Source organism: Zingiber officinale, chromosome 9A, assembly GCF_018446385.1.
Source record: "Zingiber officinale cultivar Zhangliang chromosome 9A, Zo_v1.1, whole genome shotgun sequence".
Lineage (NCBI taxonomy): Eukaryota > Viridiplantae > Streptophyta > Magnoliopsida > Zingiberales > Zingiberaceae > Zingiber > Zingiber officinale.
Genome location: NC_056002.1, coordinates 98895410 through 98914448, shown reverse-complemented (window position 1 = coordinate 98914448; position 19039 = coordinate 98895410). Strand labels below are relative to the sequence as shown.

The 19039-nt window shown below is 42.9% G+C and overlaps 3 protein-coding genes and 1 long non-coding RNA gene across 5 annotated transcripts; 2 read left to right on the top strand and 2 right to left on the bottom strand.

Moving 5' to 3' along the window:
* The first annotated feature begins 1109 nt into the window (after positions 1-1109).
* Positions 1110-4078, top strand: LOC122021961 (cation/H(+) antiporter 15-like). The gene is made up of 3 exons (XM_042580148.1): positions 1110-1604; positions 1680-2684; positions 2757-4078. The coding sequence occupies exons 1-3, from the start codon at positions 1374-1376 to the stop codon at positions 4038-4040; spliced, it is 2520 nt and encodes an 839-aa protein (XP_042436082.1). The 5' UTR covers positions 1110-1373; the 3' UTR covers positions 4041-4078.
* Positions 4079-4548: 470 nt separating this feature from the next.
* LOC122019370 (putative lipid-transfer protein DIR1) lies at positions 4549-4854 on the bottom strand. The gene has a single exon (XM_042576845.1). It carries the CDS (start codon positions 4852-4854, stop codon positions 4549-4551), a length of 306 nt encoding a protein of 101 aa, XP_042432779.1.
* A 647-nt stretch (positions 4855-5501) lies between these two features.
* On the bottom strand, positions 5502-10667 carry LOC122021962 (MACPF domain-containing protein At4g24290-like). The gene is made up of 7 exons (XM_042580149.1): positions 10166-10667; positions 9302-9540; positions 8783-8981; positions 8636-8713; positions 8360-8543; positions 7865-8031; positions 5502-7108 (listed from the first exon to the last, which is right to left on the bottom strand). Exons 1-7 carry the CDS (start codon positions 10412-10414, stop codon positions 6356-6358), a joined length of 1869 nt encoding a protein of 622 aa, XP_042436083.1. The 5' UTR covers positions 10415-10667; the 3' UTR covers positions 5502-6355.
* Positions 10668-10961: 294 nt separating this feature from the next.
* On the top strand, positions 10962-14322 carry LOC122021941. 2 transcript variants are annotated; one of them, XR_006122694.1, is made up of 6 exons: positions 10962-11159; positions 11277-11377; positions 12884-13311; positions 13501-13624; positions 13710-13778; positions 13915-14322. It is a non-coding gene; the product is annotated as an uncharacterized LOC122021941 (long non-coding RNA). The 2 variants fall into 2 exon arrangements; XR_006122693.1 differs by having other exon boundaries at positions 11277-13311.
* The last annotated feature ends 4717 nt before the right edge of the window (positions 14323-19039 follow it).

Below are 19039 nucleotides of genomic sequence, written 5' to 3'. Positions count from 1 at the left end.
CAAGATTCTTAGACTCAAATTTTAAATTCCATGATTGTTCATTTAACCATATCATTACCCCGCAACGATGCTACTCTTGTTGTTTGTGCATCGGAAGTGAAATTGAGATCCCACCGAAACAATGTGAATATTATTAGTCATTATAATTCTGCAGGGCTTATATTGAAAATTAGATTACACAATCCTCATTAATTCAACTAGTATGGGATCCACATGTCATATACTCATTATATCACCACTTTTTTTCCCCTTGGGAGGGTACGATGATTAAAACATGGAGTGTTACACATGAGGACTTGGGGTCGAAACTAAGTGTGTCCGAGCTTACCTTCCCCCATACATTGTCACCTGCACTAATGGCTAGTAGTCACCTCCTCCATGTTACCATAGGGATGGGTTGGTGGGGGCGCTGGGGCGAGGGAATCGCCTATGCCACATTATATCAACACTTTTCCATTAGTAATGAACACCCATATTCATTTAATAACAATAATTATTTATAGGTGACGCTCAAGAATTCCAACAACAAACTACTGTAACAAACTCACCCTTTAATAAAAGAAATTTAATATATCATACTTGATCTTAGTTAAAAAGATAAGAAAAGTATGTTTTTTTAAAAAATTAGATCAAGGTAATTATAGAAGATTCTCTACTCACTGGGTTATCAATCTTAAGATGTGGGGCTAAGAAACTCTAAATTACTATTTAATTAATGATAAAATTTCTCAATAATGAGCCGTAACTAAGTCTCGAATTCTAGATCCTGATTGATTAATGAAAAAAATTCTCAATAATATATCACAATTGAATCTTGAACAATAGATCCCTAATTATGTGAAAATTACTAATAAACTTTAAAATTATCTTTTATACGAATAAAAAAAATGAGTAATTTCATTTAAATTTCATCAAAGTTAAAGGGTTTAGAATTTTAATAAAATAGTAAGATTAAATAAATATTTTTAAACTTTAATTTTTTATTTTAAAATTAATATTATTTAAAGTAAATAATAATATTTTTAAAATTAATTTAATTTAATTTTTGTTTAAAATATTATTTAAAAAATTTAAAATTATAAAAGGCACGAATTGATGTTATGGAAATATACGCATCCATATTGGTGCACACATATTATTTAGTGTTATAAATCATCCAATAATGCGGTGATATATATATATATATATATATATTCCTAAATATGGTAAAATCTAACCGTAATGAACCTGAAATCAGTGTCTCGGTGAGATCGTTCCGCTCCACCAATGGAGTCTTGGAGCCGATCCACATTCCTGTACTCTTCCTTCTTCCTTCCTCGTCTCCTATGGCAGAAGTAGCGCGATCGACATGCAAGTAGATGATCTGATCGGAGATGGCGACGGCGGCGACGACGACGACGACGACGTCCGAAAGCACTCCGAAGCTGATCATGTGCTTCGAACCCATGGTGATCTCCAATAGCACGATCTGGCAGGGCATCAGCCCCCTCTCCTTCGGCCTCCCTGTCTTCCTCCTCCAGCTCGTCCTTGTCGTCCTCACCACCCGCGCCCTCGTCCTCCTCCTCCGCCCCCTCAACCAACCTCGCGTGCTCGCCGAGATCCTCGTAATTTTTTTTCCCCCTCCAATTTGATATATATTATATATATCCTTCTTTGATGATCTGCATGCGCTGCTGCAGGGTGGCATCGTTCTTGGGCCGTCGGTGATGGGTCGGATGGAGATCTTCGGCGTCTATATCTTCCCGGCGCGGAGCCTGTTGGTCATGGAGACGATCGCCCACTTCGGGCTCCTCTGTTTCCTCTTCCTCGTCGGCGTGGAGATGGACGTGACGATGGTGCGGCAGACGGGGCGGAAGGCGTTGGCCGTGGCGGCGGCCGGCATGATCCTGCCTTTCGCCACCGGCGCCGTCGCCTCCTTCATGCTCCAGAGCTTCGCCGGCAAGAACATCCACCAGAGCGAGTTCCTCGTCTTCCTCGGCCTCGCGCTCTCCGTCACCGCCTTCCCTGTCCTCGCCCGCATCCTCGCCGAGATCAAGTTGCTCAACTCCGACATCGGCCGCCTCTCCATGTCCGCCGCCATCATCAGCGACACCTTCACGTGGGTAATCCTGGCCTTGACCATCGCGGTGACGCAGAGCAGAGGCACCGCGTGGGCCTCCCTCTGGATCCTCGCGTGGGGCGTCGCCTTCGTCCTCCTATGCTTCTACGGCGCCCGACGGGGCATGCGGTGGCTCATGCGGCGGCGGATTTCGGAGGGCCAGTCCGTGGGTGACTTCCACGTCTGCCTCATGATAACCGGCATGATGGCGGCGGCCACTGTCACCGACGCCATCGGCCTCCACTCCGCCTTCGGGGCATTCATGTTCGGCCTCGCCGTGCCCAACAAAGGCCCCCTCGGGGTGGCGCTGCTGGAGAAGCTGGAGGACCTCGTCACCGGACTGCTGCTGCCGCTCTACTTCGCCAACAGCGGCCTCAGAACCAATCTGTCCACCGTCACAGAAGGCCGGACGGCGGCGCTCCTCTTCGTAGTGTTCGTGATCGCCAGCATCGGCAAAGTCGCCGGTACCGTTATTATTTCCCTCTTCTACTTGATCCCATTGCGCGAGGGCCTCTCTCTTGGCTTCTTGATGAACACCAGAGGCGTGGTGGAGATGATCATTCTTGAGATCGGAAGAGATCGAAGGGTAAGAATCAATCAAGAACAGAGCAAACAATTTGTGATTTAGTTATTACGTTGATCACTCCGCCGCGCTCAGGTTCTGGACGATGAAGCCTTTGCGGTGATTGTGATGACCTCGTTGGTGTTAACGTCGCTGGTGACGCCGGCGGTGAGGTACCTCCACCGTCCGGTGCGGCGGCGCTTGGGGTACAAGCGCCGGACCTTGCAACGCTCGAGCGCCGACGCCGAGCTCCGGGTGCTGGCCTGCGTCCACAACACCCGCAACGTCCCGTCCATCCTCAGCCTCCTCAGGCTCTCCAGCCCCACCAAGCGCTCCCCCATCTTCGTCTACGCCCTCCACCTCATCGAGCTCACCGGCCGCGCTTCCTCCCTGCTCATCGTCCACAACGCCGCCACGAGCGGCGGCAGCCGCAAGCACGCCGCCGCAGCGAACGAGCATCCTTCCGACCACATCTCCCACGCCTTCCAGAGCTACGAGCAGCAGGCCACCAGCATCTCTGTTCAAACCCTCACCATCATCTCGCCCTACGCCACGATGCACGAGGACGTGTGCGGCCTCGCCGAGGAGAAGCACGTCGTCCTCATCCTCCTCCCCTTCCACAAGCAGCAAACCGTCGACGGCGGCATGGAGCCTATCGATCCCTCCATCAAAGCCCTAAACGAGAACATGCTCTTGGGTTCGCCTTGCTCCGTCGGCGTCCTCGTCGACCGCGGCCTCAGCAGCAAAAGCCGCTCTGGTCGCAACTCCTACAGCGTCGCCCAGCTCTTCTTCGGCGGGCCCGACGATCGCGAGGCGCTGGCCTACACAGCGCGCATGGCGGAGAACACCTGCGTCAATCTCACCGTCGTGCGGTTCGTCCACGGCGAGGCGGCGGCCTCCGCTGCAAGATCAGCCGAGGGCCTCCAAGACGAGCAACTGGACAACTCGTTCCTGACCGAGTTCCGGCTGAGAAAGGTGGGCGAAGAGTTGGCGACCTACTCCGAGAACGCGGTGAACAACGCGGAGGAGATGATGGAGGTGATCCGGACGATTGATAGCGGGAGGTACGACTTGATCGTGGTGGGGCGGAGGCAGTGCGAGGCGGCGCTGGAGCTGATGGCCGGGTTGGCGGATTGGACAGAGTGCCCGGAGCTCGGGACGCTGGGGGACTTTCTGGCGTCGGCCGACTCCGCCACGACGACGGCGTCGGTGCTGGTTGTGCAACAATACTTGGGGGAACCGGTGGGGGGATGCGGGCCGAGCATGACGGAGGAGGAGTTGGAACGGGGGTTGCGGCATCACCTGAACAAAGGGGACCGTCGAACGGCGGACGGTAACGGCGCGGCGGCGCAACCGCTCAACGCCGTCCACTGGTATTGAAAGCAAATTACGGTTTTAATTCTTTTCTTTATTTTTTTTTTAATTTTAAGATAGAAAAAAATTACACTGTTTACAGAGATTAGAAATTTTCACTCCACCCCCCTTAATTTATCTTTTTTTGTACATTTTACAGTTCACTACTTAAAAAAAAATCCTTTTAACAAAATACAAAAAACCACTTAAAGTTCTCAAATTCTTCTCATTGGATCCATGTTAGTGTTAGATCATGTCCAATGCTCCTCAATGAAACCGAGCAACCTTTTTAGAGAACAAAGGCAATTCTATTCCAAATTTATCGCATTGTCATCTCACCTAAAGGTCACTTTCCGTTGGAGCTTCTCTCGTTCATTTTATCGAGCATAATGATCGATGGAACCGGATTAGAACATCGACGGGCTTTATTACCTTATGCATTAGAAACATCACAGAATGCCTAAGCACTTCAAGATAAAAGAGATGGTAACGTAATCACTAATTAACGACAACTAAGCATCCCCTAATTGCTTAATTAACAATTCTCTGGTGCCTTGAGGCCACACTTGGGAGGCAGCTTCATGGCCAGTGCAGGGTCAATTCCCAGAGCCGGCAGCAGCGGTGAGCTCTTGTAGGAGCAGAAGCACTGCAGGTCAGCGACGGCCAACGCCTTGCAGCACTCCGCCGATGGCCGCGGTGGGTTCGGAGGTGTCACCGACGGCCTACACGCGTCGAAACCATGCTGCGACATGTTGCATATGGCCTGGCTGCTGCTGGTCTCCAGTAGCAGCAGCATGAGCACAACAGCAGCCACTCTTCTCATGAACAACATGAACTCCATTATATTGACACTAACTAGCAAGTCAAGTAGAAGTTTGAGCAATGCAGCTCCCTAACGATGAGTATTTATAGTGGTTTTGAGATGATCAATCAGACTAATTATGTTGTTTAACTATTTCATAATTGATCATAGGAATAATGACCCGTGAAAGGGTGGTGGGTGATATGTCATTGGATTGAATAGATGGATTTGGAAGGATGTTTAGTTTGGGGAGAGATTAGCAAATTAATTAAGTAGGTTTTCTCGTCGATGATTTGGATCTTAATGTGGCTTTATAGGGTTGGTTAGAGAGCAACAATCAGGTTAGGAAGTGGTCGAGACAACAACGACGAGCCTATATACTTATATTAGAGGCCCTAAGCATTGATGTGTACATTTGAATGATTACTAATAATCAATTAGGTGCTATGTACTGCATTGTCATTGTAAGTGCTATCAAATTATATTGTAAGCGATAATTAACAAATTGCATTATTCGTAAAGACTAGAGTAAAGGCGAAGGAAGAAGAAGTGATCCAACAAGAACATGAAGAAGAGAGATGAAGAGATCAAGGAGAGAACGAAGAGAAGCCACTAAAAGAGCAAGAGCAGTGACGGTCAAAGTATTATAATTCAACTTCATAAAAATTAACTTTTATCTTATCTCCTAATAGGAAACACAACCAAGCTAATAAAATTATTCGCAACACAATCAAGGACATAATAGTTTGTTATTGGACATTTGGTGTCCATGCCAACTTAGACTCATGCAAATCTCTAAGCTTATTCTTTATATGTAATTATGTTTACAATTGAGGATAAGCGAGCACGAACATGTGAAAATCTCACATGTTTTTTGGTGGATGAAGAAGATGAATGGATGAAGGAAGCATTTCTATGATATCATAGCAACAAATCAATATCCACAGCTTGCAGATCCTGAATGATTTAAGTTTATTACCTTGTGTCCGATCATGGATGCTTACCTTGTAAATCTAAAGGAATGTATGCATCTCCATGGACCAATTCAGCACGAAGGAAAACAGTTCACATACGTCGAGAGAAGTTGCATAAGGCAGCTGTAGAACACAACTGATGGATTTGTTCTACGGTTCTACCTGTGGTCAGAGATGTCCTACTGGGAGACAATCAAGATTAAGTCAGAGTTTGAAGAATTGGCCGCCAAGTCAAAACCCCAAAGCCGCCTTAGATTTTGCTTTAATCTGTGGCATGTCTGACGTCGACTCCCAAAGCTTTAATTACGCCAACTTTGACTTGCAGAAAACAACTGATTTGAATATGTCAGAGACGTCCTTTTCTTCATCTTTAACAACCTTAGTTATGACTGGGAAATCCAAAGTCAAATCGAGGCATTTGGTTTCAGCTCAGCAACTGTTATGGTCCACCAACAGAGTAACTGAACATGGCACAGCTTGTAAGCATTCCATGTGAATTATTACCACTATCTGTACAGTTTGAATACCAACAAATTTTTCCCCCCTTATTCCGCAATCAGATCTCTTCAATCTACAGGACGGGTGAGAACTTGTGTATGAACTTCAGTTATGGTCTCCGGTTCAGATGAGTAATTCAACAAGGCAAACTTTACATGCAATGCGATCTTTCCGCCTTCTCTGGCAAGCTTGGCTGCTGTTGCAAGCCAATGGCCAGGTACATTGTGAGGACCACGTACCACCTCAGTCATATCCACAAACTTTAAGAGCTTTCTTGACTGGACTGGCACAGGTGGGCCATCGGGATACACGGCTGAGTTCAGCTGTGCTGGTTCGTTTTTTGGAGGAGGATGTGCATCCCTTGTTGTGAATGGTGCGCTAAGTGTGGTGCTCAGGTTTGTCAAGAAGCTCCCCTTCTGAGAAGTTGCTGGAGCACGAGCCCACTCAGTCTTTTGAACTGTGCAATTTGGAATGTGCATGTATTGGAGGCGAAGATGAAGCACTTTCTTCGACCAATTTCCTTTTGTGACAAGTTGTGCGCCGGTTATGACAAACACACCATTGGGCACTCTCTGGAGCCAAGCAGGATTGTGCTTCACAGCTGACGTGCAAATAGATGAGTAGCTCTTCCATTGGACAGATTCGAAATATCCCGACTCTGAGTCTTCCGATCCTTGCCACTCGGACTTCCAGGATGAATCAGAGTTTCTGAGAATGCCAGGGATACTGGAAAGGTGCTGCAAATGTATGGCTAATCGATTACAGTTGGGACCCTCCAAGTATAACCGCATACCAATCACTGGCTTTTGATTACTTAAAACCTGAAAAGGAAAATAAGCCTACTTATCAAACTACAGAAGAATCAACTAGCGTGCTCTAGTGTTGCAATGAATCTAGGAATCGGCAGTTTATTTAAAAATTTGCATTTGCCAACCAATGCAGAAAATTTATTAAACTGTCTCAGCTTAATACAAAATAATATTATTAACAATAAAAATTTTAAGAAAAAAAAAATAAAGAAGGATAGGAAAAGAGAATATACCACCAGAGTCATTGCAGTTTAATGTCACATGCTTATGTTGCATAGTGTTTAATGCACTTAGGTGCGAACTCCATTGATATTTAAGTATATTTTACGAATCTTCATTTGGAGGGTAGAGTTTAGAGTTTACCATCTGTATCACTTCCTACTCCTTTTAACACATAGTACATATGGATTGCAACGACTTGCAAACCATTTAAATTACCACCATGCCAGTGTGCTAGAACTGTGGTCTAACTTGTAAGGCATCACATTAAATAAAACGGCATAGTATCCATGGAGATGCATGAAATGAAAATAATAATAATGGGGTAAAAAGTGGAATGCATGAACTAACTAGTTCTATCTCAAAGTTTGTTAACTGTGAAAATGACAATAACCAAAAATTAGGGATGTAAGGAAACAGAAAAAGGTTGATTTACGATTAGCAGAAAACAATTTGCATAGACACTACCAGTTACACCCTTCTGCATTTAGCACCTAGAAAATCAAGAAAATATAAGTTGCAGCTTTAGGATACAATCAGAAATTGTACCTGGTCAGTATTAACATGAAGTTTTGGACCGAAAAATCTAAACTGCAGCTGCGAATAGGAGGCTTTTCTTCTTTGAGGTCCAAGAGCTAGTTCACTGAACATTGGTGCCCATTGATTAGGGACTTGAAATTCCAAGAAGTACTGTAACTCTTCAGGATCCGGTTTGTCTGGCAAGTGGCAAATATAAAAGAAAATGTGATCAAAATAACAGAGCATAGCATTATTAACTCAATCTCAACTAAGGTTGCAAATGCATTTTTTTACGAGTAATTTACACATGAAGATTCCATTAGTATATATGAAAGATTGATAAATGAAACACCTTAAATGTTCTAGGATCTGAACAATGAGATCATGATGCATTGTAAGTTTTGCTGGCATGAAATCTTTTACTTATTCTATTTTATGCAGATTCATTAGAGCAAATAAATATTCAACCAGATAGAGCCTATTGAGAAAATAATATAGTAATAAATTTTGTTCGTATCAACTTACAACGAAGATATAAATTTATAGCATGGCTAAGATATCCGCTTCCCTGGATGCCAGTTAGAAGAGATGTGATGGGAACAAACTTGAAGAGAATTGCATCAGGATTATTTTGTATCGTTTGTAGCCAATTGGAATGACTTGAAGCATATACATCACCTCCTCTTTTTGAGCATATGACCGTGAGCCCCTATTATAAAGGAACATATCTAGTTCAAAATCATCCAATTCATGTAGAAATCCAAGGCAACATCTATCACAAGGAAATGTCTGTAAACATACTTCCTTGGTTGAAGCTTCTGAACGGACAGCCAGTCTCAAGGTGTTAGGTTGCAAAATTTTTGTGAAGACCTCAGGCACCTATGTTAATGGAAAGCATTAATAAACTTTTTTGATAGAGATAAGCTAACATCAGAAAAATAGATATACCTTGTTCTTGCCTTCTTTGGTTTTCTGATGTAAAGGAGAAAAACTACCGTCAGAAAATAAAAAATCTCCAAGATCCTCAAGATGTATCTTTAATTCGGTAGGTGAGATTGTTGAAGAAGGACTTTGCCTAACACAAACTATATCTTGACCTCCTATAGCTACCTCTACGATTATATGTGTTCCAAACGTCTTGATGAACCTAAGAGAAAAAAGAAATATGTTTATTAATTCAAGAAAATATTACTTGGTGGGGTATAATAGTGCCACCTCATAGTGAGAAGGAACCATGTCTTTAAACTGCTAGAATTATTATCATCATGCATGATTCTACACTGCTAGTCAATAAGATGGCAGATTTTTCAATATAGAGCATTGTAACAAATAACTCATCTATTTACATCTAAAAGAAGACATTATATCATTAACCACTTCGTTATAACTCACATGAGAGCACAATATTTGCTAACTTCTAATGTTACAAACTAACTTCATTGTCCTACGCAATGCAATAGTACTCACCAACTGAGGGCCACAGGATCCCACTTTGAGGGAACTGCCTTCTTAACCTCATCATGAAGAACCAAATGAGAGGCTTTTAGGTGTAAATTATACAAGGAAATGAAGTATCCATCAAAGGCAAGATACTTTGTCTCCTTAGAATCTTCCAGCCATGACCCGGTTAGATCAAAAAGTGCATTGAAATAACCTGAAGGCACTTTTCCTTGGACTGAAGATTTCTGATTGAGTAATTCAGACATCTGTTGCAAAGAAAATGCTATTATGGTATGAAAACCACAATTTCAATATTAAATAATCAAGTTGAAGAATATTAGAAAGCAAAGTTAATATCCTAAATCCTGTGCAAGTCAACTAAAAGTTGCTAGATGGAATACAATCACCCTCTTCAAAAGATAGATATACACACACCACCCTGCTTTAATATTAATAGAACAATAAAAGATCCTTATTTCTACTTGGCAGTTTACAGAAATTCAAGATGTTTAGGATACTCAACAGGCAAGACAGTCTCTTCAAAAGATAGATGTGACCACCCTGCTCTAATGCTAATAGATCAACAAAAAATTCCAATACAAAGAACTTGAATTGCTTCTACTTGGCTGTTTAGAGAAATTCAAGATGTTTGACGTACTCAACAGGCAAGATGCCATGCATTAAATTTACTAGAATTGAAACTGCAATATCTAGTATATTTGTCAGACATTCTGCAACCTGGAGGGAACTAAGAAAAACTATCTTAGTTCATGCTTAGGTTAGGAATGCCCCCCAATCGATCGAATGAGAAATTACCAAACTTCTCATTATGCTACACTCCTGCAATTCTAATACCGAAAAATGAAGACCCGTTTTAGTATCCAAAATCACCTGGTTGAACTCGAACACATCAGAGCGGAACCGAATCCTATCGCCCTTGTCCAACCCGATGTCCTCGGAGACGCCGCGGACTACCTGCCCCCCGGGGAACACTACGTCCCGCGTGCGGCCGTCATCGAGCTGCACGATGCGGCCACCGCCAGGGAGCTCCTTGGAGAAGCGGAGCCTGAAGTCGCAGGTTAGGTCGAATCCGTGCCCCAGCGAGAGCAGCGCCCGATGATCCACCGTCTCCTCCTCCATCCCTCTTCCCGGGTCTTCGTCAGTCTCCAAGGCCCACAGATTCAAGAAGCAGGGTCATAGAAGTAAGCAAACAAAGGGGCGGAAGCGACAGAATAGCGGTCATGCGGTAGTCCGAGGAGATTTGACCATTCTCGTCGCGAGGATCGAGGGGAGCGGCGAAGACGACGGAGTCGGAGTCGGAGTCGGAGTCGAAGTGGAAGAGTGCACGCGCAGCTTCCAGCGCAAAGGCGTCGTCTTTCTTTGAGGAGCCAAGGAAGAAGCAAAAAAGAGGAAGCAACTGAGAAATTAGCAGGCGAGTCTCTGAGCTGGCGTGGGACCCACTGGGTGGTGGGTCCTACCCGAACCGAGGAACGATGGTCGCATAACACACTTCATTGCACCCATAAACCTCTAACTAACTATTTAATCCATTTTCATTCTGTTTTGTACGGCAACTTTAACCGGGTCGGATCTTGAACGACGGTGATGACAATTGCCATCCTACCGGGTCGGATCTTTAATGACGCCGACGCAAAAACGGCTACTCGGTTCCTCCTATCTCGATCCCATCCGAAGCTTCTCGCTCTCTCCTCCTCCTCCAACTCCGCGATCCTCTGCAGGATCTCTGCCGCCGCTGCGCCACCCAGGGGCGATGGCAATGGCCTCTTCCCATCTCGCTGAACGTAGTCTCACTCCCGGCGGAGACGCCTCGGCGGCCAACGTGCTTGAACCCCAGCTCGCTGAGTCTGCTTCTTGTTTCACTTTCGTAAGTTTGGATTGGCTTACCTAGTTGCTGTTTCTCATCGCATGTTTGGGAATTTTTTGCTATCCGTGTTGAATGGGAAGTTTTTTTTTTAGCAGAATGACTAATTTTGTGCTGTAGGTGAGATGTAATGTTGGGGCTTAGCTATGAAAAATGTGGTCGTTCGGATTGGATCGGGCATTGCCTTGTTATGCTCCTTGTTTAAGAACGATGACTCTGAGGTACTGAAACTCTAGAAAGCAGAACGATGCCTTTTGAACTTGCTAGATGGAGTTCGGTCTTTTTGAGTTAGCTCACTTCTTTTGTTTTTGGGTGAATTATTAAATGTTTATGGAGTTGGGATACTAGGTACTGCGCTTTTATCAAATTCCTGTTTTGTCGAAACAAAAAGATTTGCAATTGGTAATAATGATTTCAACATCCCAAAATTTCAGTTTGGGGATTTTTTGATTTTAGTTCAAGGTGGGTGGTCCTAAGTTATTGTGGTTAAAATGCTTCAATGATAAAATACCAGCTACCAAAAATTTTGGTTTCTTGTAGTTAGAGGTGACAATTCGGATTGTGTTAATGGTGTCATAAATTAGTCATCTTACTCAGGCCAATAAAAAAGTAAATGAGATAACTTAAAATTATTATAGTTTTTGTTAAGAATGATTTTAAAAGGTGTAAGACCGACTCACTTCTCTAAAGAATTAAGTTATATGACATAAATTATGTTATTTCTAAAAGTGAATTATTCTCATAAATAAGTTAGTAATATGTCTGGGATGTCTCATGTTACTTTTGGGTTTTATCTCTCTTAACTGTTTTTCATGTCAACTTGAGGTGTGTTAACTGGCTGTGTCTAATATCTTTGGCTATAACTATAGTTACAAACATGAGAAATTAAATTTCAACTATCATTTTTACATCTAAATTCATGCCTCAGAATTGGAGTAGCATAAAGTTTAATGGAAAATAGCTAATTTAAATTTGCATCTACTGCAATATATCAAATTAATTAACCCAAGCAATCCAAATAAGGAATATTTGATATGTATAATATAACATATCGAATTAATCAAGATTTTCCCTGGTTCCTTGATAAAAATATTGTTTTTGTTGTATTTAATCTTAAATAATCAACTTAAGTCATCCTTATACTCTAAAGTACAATATGACAATGCATATTAATCAAGCTAAGTAGGTTAAAGGCTTTTGTTATTTTGATTGAATTATGTTTGATTAGAGCGTTCAAAGTTGGACATAATCTTTTTTCTGCCGTGACTCCTTTGCAGCATCCACATGCATTGACACTTTTTAGAATATTTGTCTCTGTTAAAGGTTTAGTTTTGTTTTTTGTTTTTTGAGAGTTGATTCTAAAGAAATTGTTTAGGGATGCATTTAGGTAATATGAGGAAGGAGATACTATGCTAGAAGTCATTTCTATTACTGTCTGTTGGAATGCTGCCTTTCCCGTTGTGTATGAAAAATAAACATTTAGTTCATAATAAGATGTTTAAAACTTCTTGGTTGTGAAAGACAGACCAAGAATAAATGTTATCCTAACATGAAAAAACCGGTTCCCTCTTTGATTAAATGGTACATGTAGGAAGTTTATAATATACATCAAATTGTGTGTATGTCTGCACGCGAGTGCCTGCATGCACATGATTGCAGATAGTTCAGACTGAAGGAATAAGAAAATAAAGGCCCTTTATATTCCTAAAAAACTATATTCTGCACAGGTACAATACCAAAGCTAGATTTATTTGTAGTGTAGAGGAGTTGCTGAATGAAAACTACAACTGTTTGCAAGGAACTGATTTTGTTGCTATCATTAATGGTTCCTCCAATCATCATCCATTCGTTCAAGCCTGAATCGCTCTTGAACATAGGCGATAAAGTTTGCAGCTCGCCTGTCTACCTCACTGATGGTGTTCACGTTGTTGGCAGCAACCTCATAGGTGCCCAAGTTACTGATCCCTTCCTTTTTGATCAAGGAAGGTTTTGGCTTGGGCGAAGGCACAACAGCTTCATCTTCCACATGTATGCTTACTACTGTGGTAGCCGGAGGAGTTGGAGCCGGCACAATCTTGTTTGTGTATTGCACTGAGGGCTTTGGTGCTCGATAGAAGGCCACAGCCATCTTACCTTTGGATCCTCTACGCTTGCGGTTGGTCTCCATTATGTCTCTAAGCTCTTGTTTTTCGATAATGGTTTGTGTGGATGTTCTGTTCTAGTGCTATTTATAGTAGTAGGACAGCATGTCTGTTAAAGAAAGATAAGAATGCTGTACGGATCAGCACATAATAGAGGGGTAAAATATCCAAATCTGATCAAGAATATTCTTCTTTTTACACAGAGAAGTCGATGCAACTTATCTCACTTTTATGCACTAAAGTAGCTTTGGATTCTTTTGGGGGCACTCTCTCTTCAGAAAGGCAATCTTGTGCTTTATCAGATTCATTTATCCTGCTTCATTAACTGTAAGCTATTTAACCATATTTCCAAGTTAAGATATTTCTCGGTGTTTAGATAGTTGAAATAGATAAGATTGATGTCTTTTTCCAGTTGAATATTCCTACCAAGACGTGCACTTTCAGTTTTTGATCCAGTGGTTCTGTAGCATCCAAGTCAGGGGTATCGTATTAGTGCAACTTTTCAAATCTTCTTTCTTGAATGATATCTTTCCTTATGCAAGCTGATATTTTGTTCTTCGGTTTACAACTGAGAGGACTATGTTGCCTGTCATAATTCTTATCTTTTGCTTTTGAAGGGATGTTACCTACCTTTTGATGGGTGAAGAATGAAGCTTTTAATGATGATGAAGTCCTTCCACTTGCCTCCCCAAATTCTTAGACGACAACAGGCTTGCAATATGTTGATACTTTCTACTTGTTTCTGGGTTCTACCATATATTTCCAGAGCAAATTCTTCAAAAGGCAACCAGTCTCCACATGTAAAGCTCTAATGTTTAGACTTCGCAATTTTGCTTCAGTGGAGGAAACCCCTAACATAAGAGCCTTGGTGACATGGGTTCGGTGCCCATTTTTCGCTGCTAGAGTCGGGAATGTTTGGCAATAAGCACCTCTAACCACTTCAAAATGGTGAGGCTAAAGAGAAATCAGCCTGTAATCTCTCTCTACTTACCATTATAATTCTTCCTCTCTTTCAAAGTTTACAGCAAGTGGCAGCAAAAATCTCACACACGCACACACACATCAACTTAGGGTTTAGGGCACTAAATACTAATTTAGATAGATTTCATTGATTTTTTTTTAAGTTTTATGCAGTCATTTTTTCACAGAAGCTTCATTCTTATCTTGACCAGGAAGTGTCTTGATGTTCTACTGAATGTCATATATATATATATATATAGAGAGAGAGAGAGAGAGAGAGAGAGATTTGATATGTTAAGCGATGTTTTGTGCGCGATCGTGAGCGAAATCCGAGTTGGGTTATCTGACGCGGTCAAAATTTAATTTTTTAATCTTTCTGTCATCTGTATGCAACAATTTTTCTCTCTTTCTTTTAAAATTAAAATGAAATTTTATCTTCTCTCTCCTATTATTACACACAAAAATTTATTGTGATAGTGATAATACAACGTTGTAGCAGCTATTATGTAGTAGCAGCTACAACTTGTAGCAGTTAGTATGCAGTAGCTGTTACAATGGTGCAGTAGCTGCTACAACGATGCAGTAGTCGTTACAACGGTGCAGAGGTCGCTACAACGGTGCAAAGGCCACTACAACGGTGCAGAAGCCGTTATAATGGTACAGTAGTTGTTACAACGATGTTGTAGCTGCTACAACATAGTAGCTACACACTAACACTGTTACATGTTATAACAGCTATTGTACAGAAGCTGCTACAATGTGTAGCAGCTATTGTGTAGTAGCTGCTACAACATTGTAGCAGTTACATCACCTTTAAAAATTAGCAGCACAGTGATTATTGTATGCAATCAGATGAGAGAGAAATGAAAATTTTATAGTTTTTGCATGCAGATGAGAGAAAAAAGTTATTGTATGCAGATGAGAGAGAGATTAAAAAAATTGAGTTTTGGTCGTGTCAGATAGCCCACATCGGATTTCGTTCACGGTCCTGCACAAAGCGTTGCTTAGCATATCAAATATATATATATATATATATATATATATATATATATATATATATTTGATATGTTGAGCGACACTTTGTGCGTGACCGTGAGCGACGCGCAGACATGGCGTTGCCAGCTCGATTTCGCTTAAAAAAAAATATGTCCTTTATTCTCTCTCCCCTTCTGCCTTCTATTCAAAACTTCTGCGTGGGAAAATTTTCAAATTAAAATCTCCCTCGTCACTCTCTCTCTCTCGCTCCCTCCATCTCCATCGTCCGTCGAACCTCGCGCTCCCGTCGAGAAAGTTTCATCGGTGTCTTCAATCTTACAGCTGCTGTGAGAGCTTACCACCTCTCTCCATTCCCAATGGTATTTCGTTTCATTTTAATTTATTATTTTCCGTCGTTATAACATACATATATTAGAAGGGTTAATGCTATAATGTGCAGGGACGACACTGGCTACAAATGCCTGCAGGCTACAGCCACGTCTGCGCGTTAGCTGCTATACGTTGTAGCAGCTACAAACGTGAAGCAACCACTTGGTAAGTCTTTTTTTTTTGTAGCTACATTTTCTAGCATATATTACCCCTACAAATATTTAAGTTCATGTATATCAACTTTATAAAAAAATTATTTGAAATGATTTTTTACTGATGCAGCGCCTTTGCTTCGCTTCTAAACGTTGCAACAATTACTATTGATGCGGGAAGCATCCGACGATCGAACCTTAGTTTTGATAATGACAAAAGGGATTCAAAGTTAAGTTTAATTGTTATCTAATGTGATTGAATGAGTTTTTTTAGGAAAGTCCTAACTGCGGTTAGGCAGGTAGAAAACCCTAGAGGGTGGTAACCCTAGGGCATAGGAGGTGGTAACCTTATGTGGAAAGTCTTGGTAGGTCAAGGTCTTTGGGCAAAAGTCCTAGAGTCGAGGACTCTAGGTGAAAATCCTGGTGGCGCGGATCGGGTGGAAAGACTGGGCGGGTCGTGGAGCGGACGTCCAGCAGAAAGTCCTGAAGACTCGGGCACTGAGCAAAAGTCCAGTCGATCTGGAGGATCGTGTTGGAGCAATATGTTGGGACCTTAGATGGCTAGAGGGGGGGGGGGGGGGGGAATAGCCTCTTTGAAAAACACTAAACGCAAATTTCTTCAAGAACTTTGTTAGCACAGCACAGCGGAAACAGAAAACTAAAGCGAAGGAAAAACAAACACACAGCAGACACAAGGATATACGAGGTTCGGGGATAACTTGCCCCTACTCCTCGGCGTGTCCGTAAGGAGGACAACTCCTTGATCTTTCGGTAGATCACACCCCGGACAAGATCCGGCTAAAGATGTCTCCTTCTCGGTGGAGCAACCTCTCAACAAAGTCTCAGTTGATTATAGATTTAAGCACAAGACTTACAGTGGTGGCTGAGAAAAATATTAAGATGAGCTTACAGCCACGCGGAGAAGAGAACAGAGCAGAGAGCGCACAATCAACCTTCTCAGCAAGGAGCTCACAGCTTCACCAACTTGCTCTCTCGAAGGCTTGATCACAAAAGACAGAGAATTCAGAATACCCTTTCTGAACTCCTCTTCTTCCTTCTTATGTCTCTCTGCTTTACTGGCTCGAATCACCGCCGTCTGCAGAATCGCTGCTGCCAGCAAGGCGTAGCCAATCACCTCTCCTCCTCTTCTGATTCTCTGAACACATGCCAATGGAAATCACTGGCGTCTCTGGATACCAACCAATGGGTAGAAGTCAAACTGAGCAGCCCAATCGTAATCGGATTTCGCCAGTGAACGTTGATGCCCCAAATGTATCTGTTGCAGCAAATTACAATGAAAAGGGTACTTGTCTCCTTCTCTTAATGAAGCTTAATTTGAATCCAAACATGAGAATGTGACCTGCAACCTGCAAGCTAGAAAGACTCACAGTAGATGGTTAAAAACAGATGGTGAAGACAAATACGGCAATCAGAAAAAGTATATGCAAAACAAACAATACTGTGGATCGGTCTGCAGACCGATCCATGATTTCTGGATCATCTCTGATCGGTCTGCGGACCGATCAGGAACTAATCTGATCGGTCCCTAGACCGATCAGATAGCGCTGTTTGAAAATACGCACAGCTCCTGATCGGTCTGCGGACCGATCAGGAACTAATCTGATCGGTCCCCAGACCGATCAGATAGCGTTCTTCCCAAACGCTTACAGCTTCCTGATCGGTCTCCAGACCGATCAGTAAAAACATAGTAGGCTACTGATCGATTTCTGATCGGTCTGCAGACCGATCAGTAAACGTTCAGTAGCCACTGATCAATTCCTGATCGGTCGGCAGACCGATCCAGACACACCTGGATCGGTCTGGCCGACCGATCCAGCCTCTGCTGGATCGGTCAGCCGATCTCTGACCTAGTCCGGAGAAACGAGCTCCCTAGCTCTCTCCGACTTCATCCGGTCCTAGAGAACGAGCTACCGAGCCCTCTCTGACTTCGCATGCCAAGCTTCCTTCTTGGACTTTTCAACACCAGATGTCCGATCACCCTTGATCCATCTGGATTTTCCCTTGCCTGGCTTCACTCACCAGGACTTTCCAACTGCCTAACATCCCAGTTAGGACTTCCTCAATCAGGTCAACCTAGTCACCAGGACTTTCCAACCGCCTAACATCCCAGTTAGGACTTTCTCAATCAGGTCAACCTAGTCAACCTAGATTAGTAATTAATCTGAGTTAAATATCGATACAAACTTAAATCGGTGTCAACAACAAAACAACATCCAGGTCAGACTGTCTCCCCCTTTTTGTTGTTTGACAACACGATTTAAGTTTAGATCAGAAATGCTCATCTACCCATAATTTTAGGGAAATCAGGATCCTCCCCTAAGACGGATACACCACCAAGTCAATGACGGGAATCAAGATCCTTCCCGTTATCCTCTCCCCTAAAATCAAGCTTCCATACATTTCTAAACTTAGGTATCCTCTCCCCCTTTGTCAAACACCGAAAAGGTGCAAATGAGGTGACAAAAACTCAAAAGGCTCCCCCTAAATCCATACTGCCTTCTCTTAACTGACCTAGAGTTCCCTCTAAGGTCACAATATGACAGTAAGAAAGACAAAAGATACAATCAAATCATGGCATAGGAACAACATAATAATAATTAAAAAAAAAAAACATAGAAAATGAAGCATAATAAGGAGCAAGCAAATATAAAACCGAGTAGCATAAATATAGGAGTAGCATCAGAAGTGCAAACATCCAGGTCCGACATAAAGACTAACAAATAACATCCAAAATGCAGACAGCCAACAAACAAACTGTATCAATCAACATCCTCACACTGAGGAACACCGCCATCATCGGCAGGAGGGGTGAAATCCTGAGGCGGCACGCTGGAGGATGAATAGCCTGGGTAAGATTGCGGAGGCGGGTAGCGTGCCATCCATCCGAGTAGCAACTGCTGTGTCACCACCTGATGACTGCGCATATCATCGAAGCGCTGGTCTATCCGAATACGTAGTCCATCGAACTCAGCAGCCACCATCTCCTCGTGTCGATCAAAGCGACTCTCCAGCTCGGCGATCTGCCAGCGCAGATCAGGATCGGCCTCCCCATCGTCAGCAGCAGGAGGAGCAGCAACAGGAGCAACCTGTCGTCGAGGTAACTCACTAAGTGCCCTCCCATCCTTCCACCTAACTGTCCCATCCTGTCCTAAGATTCCAGACTTGGAAAACGCACGTTTCCCAAGTCGACAATCCTGCTTAACCATCTTTACTATCCTCCCCTTAGAGACATCAATACCCAGGG

Excerpts from the sequence above, each read along its gene's own strand:
- LOC122021961 (XM_042580148.1), top strand. The coding sequence starts at position 1,374 with ATGGCGACGGCGGCGACGACGACGACGACGACGTCCGAAAGCACTCCG. Across the intron at positions 1,605-1,679 it reads GCGTGCTCGCCGAGATCCTC|GGTGGCATCGTTCTTGGGCC; the intron begins GTAATTTTTTTT and ends GCGCTGCTGCAG. Across the intron at positions 2,685-2,756 it reads AGATCGGAAGAGATCGAAGG|GTTCTGGACGATGAAGCCTT; the intron begins GTAAGAATCAAT and ends CGCCGCGCTCAG.
- LOC122019370 (XM_042576845.1), bottom strand. The coding sequence starts at position 4,854 with ATGGAGTTCATGTTGTTCATGAGAAGAGTGGCTGCTGTTGTGCTCATG.
- LOC122021962 (XM_042580149.1), bottom strand. The coding sequence starts at position 10,414 with ATGGAGGAGGAGACGGTGGATCATCGGGCGCTGCTCTCGCTGGGGCAC. Across the intron at positions 8,982-9,301 it reads GATCCTGTGGCCCTCAGTTG|GTTCATCAAGACGTTTGGAA; the intron begins GTGAGTACTATT and ends TTTTTCTCTTAG. Across the intron at positions 7,109-7,864 it reads TTCATGTTAATACTGACCAG|GTTTTAAGTAATCAAAAGCC; the intron begins GTACAATTTCTG and ends TTTCCTTTTCAG.